Source organism: Octopus sinensis, linkage group LG24, assembly GCF_006345805.1.
Source record: "Octopus sinensis linkage group LG24, ASM634580v1, whole genome shotgun sequence".
NCBI classification, from domain to species: domain Eukaryota; kingdom Metazoa; phylum Mollusca; class Cephalopoda; order Octopoda; family Octopodidae; genus Octopus; species Octopus sinensis.
Window position 1 is genome coordinate 12,134,483 of NC_043020.1, and position 13,356 is coordinate 12,147,838.

At 39.4% G+C, this 13,356-nt stretch overlaps 1 protein-coding gene across 4 annotated transcripts in view; it reads left to right on the forward strand.

Moving 5' to 3' along the window:
- LOC115223858 (regulator of nonsense transcripts 2) overlaps positions 1 to 13,356 on the forward strand; it is a 107,268-nt gene that overhangs the window by 18,899 nt on the left and 75,013 nt on the right. For 3 of the 4 annotated variants that reach the window (XM_036513028.1, XM_036513031.1, XM_036513030.1), the window contains exons 3-9: positions 893 to 994; positions 4,749 to 4,766; positions 8,602 to 8,791; positions 10,101 to 10,142; positions 10,902 to 10,986; positions 11,764 to 11,840; positions 13,142 to 13,222. In XM_036513028.1, the coding sequence (XP_036368921.1) occupies positions 893 to 994; positions 4,749 to 4,766; positions 8,602 to 8,791; positions 10,101 to 10,142; positions 10,902 to 10,986; positions 11,764 to 11,840; positions 13,142 to 13,222 (595 nt within the window). The remainder of the gene's footprint in view (positions 1 to 892; positions 995 to 4,748; positions 4,767 to 8,601; positions 8,792 to 10,100; positions 10,143 to 10,901; positions 10,987 to 11,763; positions 11,841 to 13,141; positions 13,223 to 13,356) is intronic. The other variant, XM_036513029.1, reaches the window with a different exon arrangement.

Here is a 13,356-nt window from a genome sequence, read left to right on the forward strand (position 1 = left end):
TTGCCAAGTAACTAGCGAAACAGGAACCAGGAAAAAACAAAAGAATGCCACTGCAACTGTGTGTGTGTGTGTGTGTGTGTGTGTGTGTGTGTGTGTGTGTGTGTGTGTGGTGGGGAGTATTTGAGATAGAGGTGGTTTTAAGCCAAGTGCTAAGAGACAAAAGTATATCAGAGTGTCTCTTGCTATGGAGAAGGTACTTGGCTACTCCATATTTTTATGGGTGGGAGTAACTGAGATGATGAGACGCTAGGGAAAGGGTGCTTAACCCTTTCGTTACCAACCCGGCTGAGACCGGCTCTGGCTCTTGAGTACAAATGTCTTGTTTCCATAAGTTTTGAATTAAAATCTTCCACCATACCTTAGTCACAATTTATGTTCCTTATTTATTTACTACCCACAAGGGGCTAAACATAGAGGGGACAAACAAGGACAGACAAACGGATTAAGTCGATTACATCGACCCCCAGTGCGTAACTGGTACTTAATTTATCGACCCCGAATGGATGAAAGGCAAAGTCAACCTCAGCAGAATTTGAACTCAGAATGTAACGGCAGACGAAATACGGCTACGCATTTCGGCCGGCGTGCTAACGATTCTGCCAGCTCACCGCCCTAATTTTATGTTCCTAATACAAGCTGAATGATAACTAAGTTATTTTACTAAATTCTTTGTTATTTTTGAAGTAATTGAAAGAAACACAGAGCATCTCAAAATGAATACAGTAACGAAAGGGTTAAACGAACCCTTCTGATTTACAAAACTGCCTCATGAAAATTGTTCAGTTGTGATTTTGAACTATGTACAAAATGATTATTATATTTCTTAATTATTCGTTAACAAATTAAATTGGTTGAATGAAATGTATTATATCCACCGTTTATTTAATTTCAGCAATGATCCAGATGGGAAAAATAATCATTACAAAACATCAGTGATAGGTGATAAGAAAGATGTGAAATCAAAAGAGAAATCTGATCGTAAAGGAAATAAAGGGTAAAGTACTGCTTTATGTTCTTGTATATATATATGTATATATATATATTTGGTAGACAGAAGCTGAAAGAAGCCTGTCATATATGAGTATATATATATATATATATATATTTCTTTACTACCCACAAGGGGCTAAACAGAGAGGGGACAAACAAGGACAGACAAAGGTATTCAGTCGATTATATCGACCCCAGTGCGTAACTGGTACTTAATTTATCGACCCCGAAAGGATGAAAGGCAAAGTCAACCTCGGCGGAATTTGAACTCAGAACGTAACGGCAGACGAAATACGGCTACGCATTTCGCCCGGCGTGCTACCGCTTCTGCCAGCTCGCCGCCTTCATATATATATATATATATATATATATATGTTGACCTCGTGAAGACCACTTGCATTTTTTTTTTTCCCTCTGTCCTCCCGCCTCGGGATCTTTCTTTCTCCTATGTTTCCGACGAAGAGCTCCGCTCGAAACGTCATACCCTCCTTCTTCCCTTCTTTCCTGAGCGTCCAATAATACTTTATTTGTTCCACATCCTCGCGTTGTTGTCTTTTTGTTTTCTTGTTTGGATTAACTTTATATATATATACATATATGTGTGTGTGTGTGTACATGTGTGTGTGTGTCTCCTTGTTTTGATATCATGCGATAGTTGTAAATCAACGTCACTGTCATACAAACAGTGTAATTCCCCTGGATGGGACACTAGACTCTATTACCGTTAGCTTTTTCTCCAGGAAAAACTGAACTCTCTAGCGCATGTCTCAATTATACTGTTGATATTTAATCCTTGCTGTGCAGCAACCAAACCTATTCAGTTTTTGTTTAGGTGCACATGAGACGTAGAAAACCAAATTAACTCGTTTTTGATCATGGGGTACTTTCTGGAATTTCTTTGTATTTCATATGGTGTTGTAGATGCATTTCATTTGTACTGGCCGTTAGAAAGATGTGAGAACTGACTTGTTCTAACAAATTAATTCAGCATACTCTTTTACTCTTTTACTTGTTTCAGTCATTTGACTACAGCCATGCTGGAGCATCGCCTTTAGTCGAGCAAATCGACCCCGGGACTTATTCTTTGTAAGCCCAGTACTTATTCTATCGGTCTCTCTTGCTGAACCGCTAAGTGACGGGGACGTAAACACACCAGCATCGGTTGTCAAGCAATGCTAGAGGGACAAACACAGACACACAAACATATACACACACATATATATATATATATATACATATATATGACAGGCTTCTTTCAGTTTCCATCTACCAAATCCACTCACAAGGCTTTGGTCGGCCCGAGGCTATAGCAGAAGACACTTGCCCAAGATGCCACGCAGTGGGACTGAACCCGGAACCATGTGGTTGGTAAGCAGGCTACTTACCACACAGCCACTCCTGCGCGTATGCAAAAATTTAACCAGTGTAGCGAAGGTTAAGCATTGAAGTTTTCTTAAATTGTTTGCATACAGTTAAGTGGTTTGGACTTACAACTATGTTGTTTCCATAGCTTGGTGGTCTGAGGCATTTCTGAGTTAAGTGTTTTGAGCAAAGCAACATTGGTAGCAGTATATGAGTTGTCCATTCTTCAGCTGGCATTTCATCACCATGATGATGATGATGATTTATGCAGTTGGGTCATTTTTAGCTCTCTATTAGCTACTGAATTCATCATCATCATCCTCATCGTTTAACGTCCGTTTTCCATGCTAGCATGGGTTGGACGGTTCGACCGGGGATCTGGGAAGCCAGAAGGCTGCACCAGGCTCCGGTCTTATCTGGCAATGTTTCTACGGCTGGATGCCCTTCCTAACGCCAACCACTCCGTGAGTGTAGTGGGTGCTTTTTACGTGCCACCTGCACTGGTGCCAGGCGAGGCTGGCATCGGCCACGATCGGATTGGTGCTTTTTACGTGCCACTGACACGGAAGCCAGTCGAGGTGGCACTGGCTTCGGCCACGATTCGGATGGTGCTTTTTACGTGCCACCTGCACGGAAGCCAGTCGAGGCGGCACTGGCTTCGGCCATGATTCGGATAGTGCTTTTTACGTATCTCCAGTCCAGGGGTCCTGGCATCTGCCGGGTGCCAGTCATAGGATTGGTTCAATTTCGATGATGATGATTTATGCAGTTGGGTCATTTTTAGCTCTCTATTAGCTACTGAATTCAAAATAATAAATCTCCTATATGGAAATATCACCACAGTGGCTATGATGAAAGTTTGCAATTCTTCCTGGAGAAAAACTAACAGTAGTAGAGTCTAGCCTCGCCTTCATTTGTTTGTGTGCATTTGTAAAACTAACTTTGGACAGTTTAATCTCCATTTATCATAAGGTACTGATCCAGTAGACTTGTAACTAAAACAGTTCCACTGTTGAGATATCTGAGATGATTTTTTACAGACTGTTAAGCCTAATATAAAACATACATTTTTTAATACTTACCTCTACACTACGTAGGTTTTGATCTGTGGCTTCTGGTTGCCGGGGGCATAGTGCCAGTGCATGCATATACAGCTGCGTGCGTGTGCACATACACGCGAGTACTGTCCAAATCTCCGACCAATCACATACAGCTAGCTGGAATTCAATTGGCATATCAAATTTCGGGCATTTTGATTGGGTTTTGGATAGAAAATTGACAAAAAAGTCGCTTCTATTGATTTTTTTAATGGCTTTGCTGGGTGACCGGGGAAATGTAAAGATGTGCACAACCACCCTCGGACGGTTTTGGATAACCATAGAAAGTGCGAGCCCTCTAACTGAAAAATTTTGGATTTGTATAAAGGACACGCACGCACGCAGACATTTTGCCGTTTATATATAGAGACATGACAACTATAGACCCAACTGATTGAAACAAGTAGAGAAAGATTAAAATAAAACAGTGTTAACGATAATGATGAAGTTTATAGCCTGAAAAATTATAATCATAAAAGTATCTCAAGTCATGACTATCCCATCTTTATATAGAGGCATAGTATATCTTGGACTAAATAATTTAATGAACTGGACTGGAGATACGTAAAAAGCACTATCCGAATCGTGGCCGATGCCAGCGCCGCCTCGACTGGCTTCCGTGTTGGTGGCATGTAAAAAGCACCATCCGAATCGTGGCTGAAGCCAGTGCCTCCTCGACTGGCTCCCGTGCAGGTGGCATGTAAAATGCACCAATCCGACCGTGGCCGATGCCAGCCTCGCCTGGCTCCAGTGCAGGTGGCACATAAAAAGCACCCACTACACTCACGGAGTGGTTGGCATTAGGAAGGGCATCCAGCTGTAGAAACATTGCCAGATAAGACCGGAGCCTGGTGCAGCCTTCTGGCTTCCCAGATCCCCGGTCGAACTGTCCAACCCATGCTAGCATGGAGAACGGACGTTAAACGACGACGATGATGATGATGATGATGATGATGAATCCTTCCAATTTCAGTTAAGGCAGAGATTAGGCTTCTGTTTCTAGCATATTGTGTGACGACAAAGAAGGTCTCTTATTGACCATCAGGTTCCAGTTATGTGTAGAAGTATCTTAAGAAGAATGGAGATTAAATTAGAATTGAACACTCACCCCTTTCATTCAATTGCTCTGATCCACTATATATCACTGATAAACAGCGCATATGTCAGTTTGAATTTATCTCACCAGAGGAGGCCATATTTGGACTAAACTCTTCTTTTCATTCATCACCACACCATCCATAGCCACAGAGAATGTTCGTTATTTAACTGAAAAGCATTGTACCTTTTCTATTTTCTTAGTTTTTTGAACTTCTTCAGGTAAGAGACAGGTTTTCAGCTGCCTTCAAAGTTAATTTTCTTTGTTCCTTGTTTTTGGCGTTTTAATATACTTTATTTAATTAAAGTTGAAATAGTTTTCTTGTTAACATTACATTGAATTAAATATAAAATTAATCATTAATGTGATAGGTCAGCACCACCCAATTTGTCGTGGATTTAAAGCCTCTGTTGAAGACTTTGATGTCATTCACAGTACTTGGGTATCTGTCAGAATATTAGTCTGGTAGAATCCGTCCATCTCTTGTTTGTGTCCACAAGTGAAATTGAACCCAGCATTGTCAAGTAACAAACTGTCAGTTTTCTATTGCTACTACTACTTATTGCTTTGACTAGTTTCTGCTTGGTGATACTTAGTAATATCACTGTCTTTTCTCTTTTCCAATTGGAGTAAGCATGTATCTGCCCTGCAGTAAGACACCTGTTCCTGTCCCTCTGTCATACTGTAAACCTTTCATCACTTTGCTTAAAGCTACTCTCTTCGATACTACCCCCCAACTCAGTTGAGTTGGGTGGGTCATCTTGTGAGTTCCTTGGTGACCTCACTGTTACTGGTGCCACATAAAAAGAACCCAGTGTGTACTGTAAAGTGGTTAGCATTAGAAAGAGCATCCAACCATAGAAACAAGGGCAAAGCAAACACTGGAGTTCAAAGCAATCCTCTGGTTTGTTTGATCCTGTTGAACAGTCCAACCCATACCAATATGGAAAATGGATGTTAAATGATGATAATGCTGATTAGGCTATATGAGAGTGAAGTGTCTTGCTTAAGGCAAACATGCAGCACTTGTAATCGGATTCATACATTGGCACCCTGTATATGTTGATTATTTATTTATGAGCCCTTTTCAAGCCTAGCCAGGCTCATGGGCCCGGTTTCCTGGTTTCTGTGGCGTATGTGTTCCCTTCAGCTCGATGGGACGCCAGTCAATCGCAGCGTTACCCAAGAAACAGGAAGAAAGAGTGAGAGAAAGTTGGGGCAAAAGAGTACAACAGGGGTCGCCACCACCCCCTGCCGGAGCCTCGTGGAGCTTTTAGGTGTTTTTGCTCAATAAACACACACAACGCCCGGTCTGGGAAACCGCGATCCTCCGACCGGGAGTCTGCTGCTCTAACCACTAGGCCATTGCGCCTCCACATATGTTGATTATTACACTGACTAAACCATCCACTACTACTACAACAGCAGACTGTTGTAGTAGTAGTAGTAGTAGTAGTAGTAGTGGGTGTTGACAGTTAACTTGGTTGGATCTAGTATAACCTGTTGGATGCTACATCAATCAATGTTTTTCTTAGTTTTGTTTTAAGTCTTTTGAAAAGATTCAAAATGTTCATTTTTAATTCAAGTTGATTTCATTTCATTTTGGTGCAAGGCCAATTTTTGTATTGTTTGGGAATATTACCCAATTGAATCAATCCCAGTATATCATAACTGGTACATATTTTAACATGGTGACTTGAAGGCAAACTTTGACATTGTTAGTAAGATTTCAAATTGGAATCTAAGACGCAGCTGACTAAATCCTGTTAAGACACTGTATTCTAGAAAACACTCTACCATGTCTGCTCTTTCAATGGTAACTTGATAAGTTTCGTTTAATTAACCCTTTAGTATTTAAACCTGCCATATTTGGCTCAAACATTTTACCTGCTTTATGTTCATACCGGCTAGATCAAGCCTTTCGTACATAGGCTACAATGCCATTTTAAAAATTATACAGTAACCTCATCGACATCTCAAAGCTATGAGAGAACGCAAAACAATGTGAATAAATATGTATTACATTTGACAGTAATCTGAATGTTAAATGGTTAAGTAATCTTTTATTAGTTCCAGTCTTTGAACTGCGACCATGCTGGAGCACTCCTTTATATGACCTATAATATATTGTCTGGCACTTTTTTTTTTATCAGTATTTATTGAATAGCTAATGGGTTTAACTTGGCAGACTAAATACCAGACGATATTTCTTTTGTTTAAGGCAGCGAGCTGACAGAACCGTTAGCACGCCGGGCGAAATGTGTAGCCGTATTTCGTCTTCCGTTACGCTCTGGGTTCAAATTCTGCCAAGGTCGACTTTGCCTTTCATCCTTTCGGTGTCGATAAATTAAGTACCAGTTACGCACTGGGGTCGATATAATCGACTTAATCGTTTGTCTGTCCTTGTTTGTCCCCTCTGTGTTTAGCTCCTTGTGGGTAGTAAAGAAATTGATATTTCTTTTGTTTGATGAATGGTTATCAATTATTCTTTTACCAATGAACAAACAAGCATATATGATGAGCTTCTCTGCAGTTTCCGTCTGTGAAATTTCACTCTCAAAGACATTGGTCATCTTGAGGTAACAGTATAAGGCAGTTGCTCAAAATACTGCAAGTGAGATTGAACCTGAAATTTTGTGGTTAAAAGCAAATTTCTTGAACCACAGCTAATATTTAAAGATTCTTTGAAAAAATTCTGATTACAAAAATCTTACTGTGCATTCTCGGTTATTTTGAGAGATGGGGTTTGTAAAAATGGAGTGCTGGATTAAATCTCCCATATGATATTGTTTTGAACTTTTGTTGTCTGAGTTCAAATCCTGTTGAGGTCTATGCTTTTCATCTTTTGGCAGCAGCAAAGTTAAAATATGTACTATGGTACATCTGGTTTTGATTGCACCCTTATTTGGCAAAATTTGTCCCTTACTCTTTTACTCTTTACTCTTTTACTTGTTTCAGTCATTTGACTGCGGCCATGCTGGAGCACCGCCTTTAGTCGAGCAAATCGACCCCGGGACTTATTCTTTGTAAGCCCAGTACTTATTCTATTGGTCTCTTTTGCCGAACCGCTAAGTGACAGGGACGTAAACACACCAGCATCGGTTGTCAAGCAATGCTAGGGGGACAAACACAGACACACAAACTCACATATATATACATATATATGACAGGCTTCTTTCAGTTTCCGTCTACCAAATCCACTCACAAGGCATTGGTCGACCCGGGGCTATAGCAGAAGACACTTGCCCAAGATGCCACGCAGTGGGACTGAACCCGGAACGATGTGGTTGGTTAGCAAGCTACTTACCACACAGCCACTCCTGCCCTTGCGAATAAAAAAAAAAGAATTGTTTGATACAGTTAAAGTGAACTGTACAATGTTGTTCTTTTGAACCCTTAGTAATGGTCTATAAAATAATGAGCTTCTCTGATGGTGATATATTATTATTTATGATTTTATAAATTTTATCTGTCTTCATAATTGCTATTTTCAATCTAAGACTTAAATTTCAAACACAGTAACCATGGCAACAACTTCCATCGAACCATTTTATTTTTGTTGTTTATCTCCTGATGCTATCAATCTGTTTATGAAGAAATGATCAGAGGTTTTGAACAAATTTCCGTTTTATCTGTGATTCTTTTTTTTTTTTCTCTTTGTAAAATCTCAGACAGAAACATTATTGAAAAATAATGTGATTTTAAACAGACATTTTATTGTTCCTTGGAAATGTTTTCTAATTTTTGAAACCATCATAATTACAACTGAAAGGTACACTTGCATCTATTGATGATGAGGATGATGAGGATGATGTAAACAAGCTACTTATCACACAGCCACTCTTGCGCCTACTATTACATTCCTGAATAAAACAGAATGCAGTTTTCTTGTTTTTAACTTTAAAATGTTATTTTTAACTTAATTCTAAAGAAATGATTTTTTTTAATTATTAATCAATCATGGATTAAAACATGATGAAAATTTGTCTGTTATTGTATGTTTATTTTTGTCTTTGTTTCTTTGTTTTGATCTGCTCCCCTCCTTGCATTCCACAGAGGTGTTGGCAGCCTGACTAGTGCTGCTTACAGTCCATTGAAAGCTGGCAAGGAGCCTCGGGGTGTCGAGATGAAGTCAGCTGCTGAACTAGAGGCTCTGTGGCAGAAGGAAGAGGAGGAAAAGAGGAAGTTGGAAGAAGAAAAAAAGAAGCAGGAAGAGGAGATACGCCTACAAGAGGAACTTCTGCGGGTCAGTCATACATTTTTTTATCTCTCTTGGGAAGCACTCCGTTGGTTACGACGACAAGGGTTCCGGTTGATCCGAATCAACGGAACAGCCTGCTCGTGAAATTAACGTGTAAGTGGCTGAGCACTCCACAGACACGTGTACCCTTAACGTAGTTCTCGGGGATATTCAGCGTGACACAGAGAGTGACAAGGCCGGCCCTTTGAAATACAGGTACAACAAAAACAAGAAGAAAGAGCGAGAGAAAGTTGTGGTGAAAGAGTACAGCAGGGATCACCACCGTCCCCTGCCGGAGCCTCGTGGAGCTTTTAGGTGTTTTCGCTCAATAAACACTCACAACGCCCGGTCTGGGAATCGAAACCGCGATCCTATGACCGTGAGTCCGCTGCCCTAACCACTGGGCCATTGCACCTCCACTTACCAGGATAGTACTGGAATATTAAATTGACTGCATATTTTATATTTTATCAACCTCAGAAGAATGAACAGTGAAGTTGACTTAAGAAAACTTTAATATCAGATCATTAATCCTTTTGTTACCATATTCATTTTGAGATGATCTGTGTTTCTTTCAATTAATTTCAAATATAACAAAGGATTTGGTAAAATGACTTAGTTGTCATTAAGCTGGTGTTAGGAACATAAATTGTGACCTAAGGTTTAGTGGAAGATTTTAATTCAAAACTTATGAAAAGAAAACATTTGTACTATAGAGCCAGTGGCATTTCAGCCGGGTTGGTATCAAAAGGGTTAAGGGATGTAACTAAATGATTGTTTCAAATTTTTGCTACAAGGCCAACAATTTCTGGAGATGGAGTTAATTGATTACATCAACCCCTGTACTTAACTGGTACTTTATTTTATTGATACCAAATGAATGAAAGGCAAAATTGACCTCAGTAGTATTTAACCCTTTAGTGTTTAAACCGGCCATATCAGGCCAAAATTGTCTTCATGTTTTATGCTCAAACCAGCCAGCTCTGACCTCTCACACCTACCCTACAAAGTCATTCTAAAAATAAACAGGGTCATCATCAAAATTTCAAGGTTACAAGATGCTGTACAATTAATTTAAAACAATGTAATTAAACAGGCTTTACATTTGACAGAGTAATCTGAATGCTAAAGGGTTAAACTAAGAATGTAAAGCTCTGGAAGAAATGCTGCTAAGCATTTTGTCCAGTGTGCTAATGATTCTACCAACCTGCCATCTTTATGTAACTTAATTTCTCTAAAACTATTTCTCCGCTATTTTACCATTTCTGACGTTTGTTAGTTTTTGAGATTTTTTTGGTTTTTGTTTTATTTTCAGAAGAAGAAAGAAGCTGAAGAAGCTCAGATTCAAGAAGAATTGGTAGGTTAATTTACCTGTTTCGAGATTTTTATGAAATTAAATTTTTTTGTGTTGTCCGGGGTCAGTGTTGATTAAGTAGATCTATTTGGAATATGGGATGGAAGCACTCCGTCGGTTACGACGATGAGGGTTCCGGTTGATGCGAATCAACGGAACAGCCTGCTCGTGAAATTAACGTGTAAGTGGCTGAGCACTCCACAGACACGTGCACCCTTAACGTAGTTCTCGGGGATATTCAGCGTGACACAGAGAGTGACAAGGCCAGCCCCTTGAAATACAGGTACAACAGAAACAGGAAGTAAGAGTGAGAGAAAGTTGTGGTGAAAGAGTACAGCAGGGATCACCACCATCCCCTGCCGGAGCCTCGTAGAGCTTTTAGGTGTTTTCGCTCAATAAACACTCACAACGCCCGGTCTGGGAATTGAAACCGCAATCGTATGACCGCGAGTCCGCTGTCCTAACCACTGGGCCATTGCGCCTCCACATTTGAAATATTGTTAGTGGGTCACATGATTAGTTGTAATCCATAACTTTGGATGTCATACCTCCATCTCTTTTGAGTACTACACTGTACCTTCTTAGTCTTTATTTATGGGTAAATTTACAAATATGTTTGATTTCTGAATTCATCAGAATTTATCTCAGAAAGTTCTCATGAATTCAAGAACGAATGAAACCAGTTAGCTCGAAATACATATTTACGCACAGACAGACCCTAATTAAGTCCCTAATTATTATTTGTTTTATTTTGTCTTGCAGAGGACGATCCAAGATTATATACAAGAGGTGAAAGAGAGATTGGACCAGAAGAATTATTTACGAGGCAAGAATCTTAATGCTGCAGGTGAGTTTAAGTTGGCTTAATCTTTTGATATTAAATGCAGTAAAACTTGTTCACTTCTGATTCAAAAGAGCTTTACTCAAGGACATTCCAGCTATGACCAACTAGTGTTTTCATTTTTTAAGCAGAGAGGACTACAATAACTAATAAGTCATTTTCTTTCTAAGATTGTAGAGTATGACTTGAGGGAAATTTGGCTGCTGTTTCTAGCTGGTCAAATGATCCTTTAAATGTTTTCTTGTTGACTGGATTTTTGTAAATTTTATAGACTAAATTCTCTTGTCTGAAATCTAATATTTCTGTCATATTGTTTATTATTATTGAGTGAGAGAGCAACACATGCCATCAAAGTGACACTGGGGTACAAATGTATGAAATCCAATACGCCATGACTATCCATCTGATAAGGGCACACCAGGCACATACATCAGAACTATGTGTATGTGATATGGTGACCTCATATCAAGATAAACATCTCATGATCTTGCAGGTGGATAAGTAATGCTGAAGACTATTCTTCCAATTGTCAATGGTCCTTGCAAACTCAAAAATTTCTAATTTTTTGTATAAAAATTCTCATTTCTGAATTTTAATTGTTCTTGATAAAGTTGTCTTTTTTCTGCCTGAAGTGCTAAAAGTATATTTATGTTGGTTATATCTAAGTTTGAATTAGGTTTGCTGTTAAACTTCCGAAGTGTTTGATAGTTGAATAGTTTTTTCTTATATGACCAATATCCTCTCTCCCACCATACCAACTAACCATGTGTGATCTATTTATAGAGAATCGTCCAGATGAGACATTTTTCAGTAAGTTGGACTCTAACCTCAGAAGAAATACTGCTTTTGTGAGGAAGCTGGTGAGTATCTTTTTTTGTTTCGTTTGTAGTGTATGATTTAAATTAGGAGATTGACTAATAACATGATAGTTTAAACAGAGTTGGGGCTCTCATTGGTTAATTTATAAGTCCTTTTATACTACACTTGACCTAATTCCAGTGATCATATTGGGGTTTGTTTATTGGGTTGTAGTCTAATCAGTAAGATGGCTGGATTGAGGATTGTCCAAAGTTTATATCCTATCACTAGCATCATGTTTCTTGCAACTCTATGGTCCCAGCTTAAAACACCTAAACAGGTACATCTATCTTTGTTTGTCACAGGGATTTGGTTCCAAAAACCCCAGTTATAAATGAATTGGTGATAAATAGGGGGCTACACATACTCTGCAATGCATTATGTAATTCATACATATGTGTAGCATTTAGGACTATAATGGACTGCCTTAGGTGAGATAACAGTACGTCAAGAGGAAGACTTTCAGTTGATGGCTGATGCTTTCATGGGTTCAAGGATTGAGGAACAGGTATAACTTGTTGGAATTAGTTCTGGTAAAGGTTCAGTTTGAATAGTACAGTAACCCTTTAACTATGAAATTAAATTTCATGTGTTTTTTCCAGTAAAGCCTCCGTGCTGGTGGCACGTAAAAAGCACCATCCGATCGTGGCCGTCGCCAGCCTCGCCTGGACCCCGTGCCGGTGGCACGTAAAAAGCACTATCCGACCATGGCCGTTTGCCAGCCCCATCTGGCACATAAAAAGCACCCACTACATTCATGGAGTGGTTGGCGTTAGGAAGGGCATCCAGCTGTAGAAACATTGCCAGATCTGACTGGCCTGGTGCAGCCTTTTGGCTTCCCAGACCCCAGTTGAACCGTTCAACCCATGCTAGCATGGAAAGCGGATGCTAAATGATGATGATGATGATATATATCTACCAGAAAATAGAATGGCTATTTTCTGCAAGTCACTTTGCCTCTATAAATTTGACTTGTCTCAACAGAAATTAGTGCCAAACAGGACATTCCATGACAAAATATACACCCAGAACCATGCTAATAGCTTAGGAGTGAAATTTAGGATTTCTCGGTTTTCTTTGAACCGATTTTCATAAAACTTTTCCCAGCTGGTTTACACACTATGGCAACACCATTATTGTTTTCATTATTCTGTGAAAATGTCCTTTCTTTTTTATTTAAAATGTTGACTGTTGCAGTTCATTTCCTAATTGTTCAATCAAATTAAAATCAATGTTATAGAAAGTTAAATGTTTTTGATGTTGAAAAATAATGTTTAAAATGAAATTTGTAACTTAATTGCAGCGTAATTTAACGGAGTCACTGAAGGACTCTCTGACCAAAGATATCCAGAGTTTAAACCTTTCCAAGTACATCGGAGAAGCAGTAAGTATATATTTCTCTCCCATCCTCTTGTACACACTCAATCCTACCACAGCCACTGGTTTCTAATTCTGGACTTAGAACTCCGTCTACTGCGAGCAAGGTCTCCCAGTCCTTGGCCAACTTAAAACAATCTG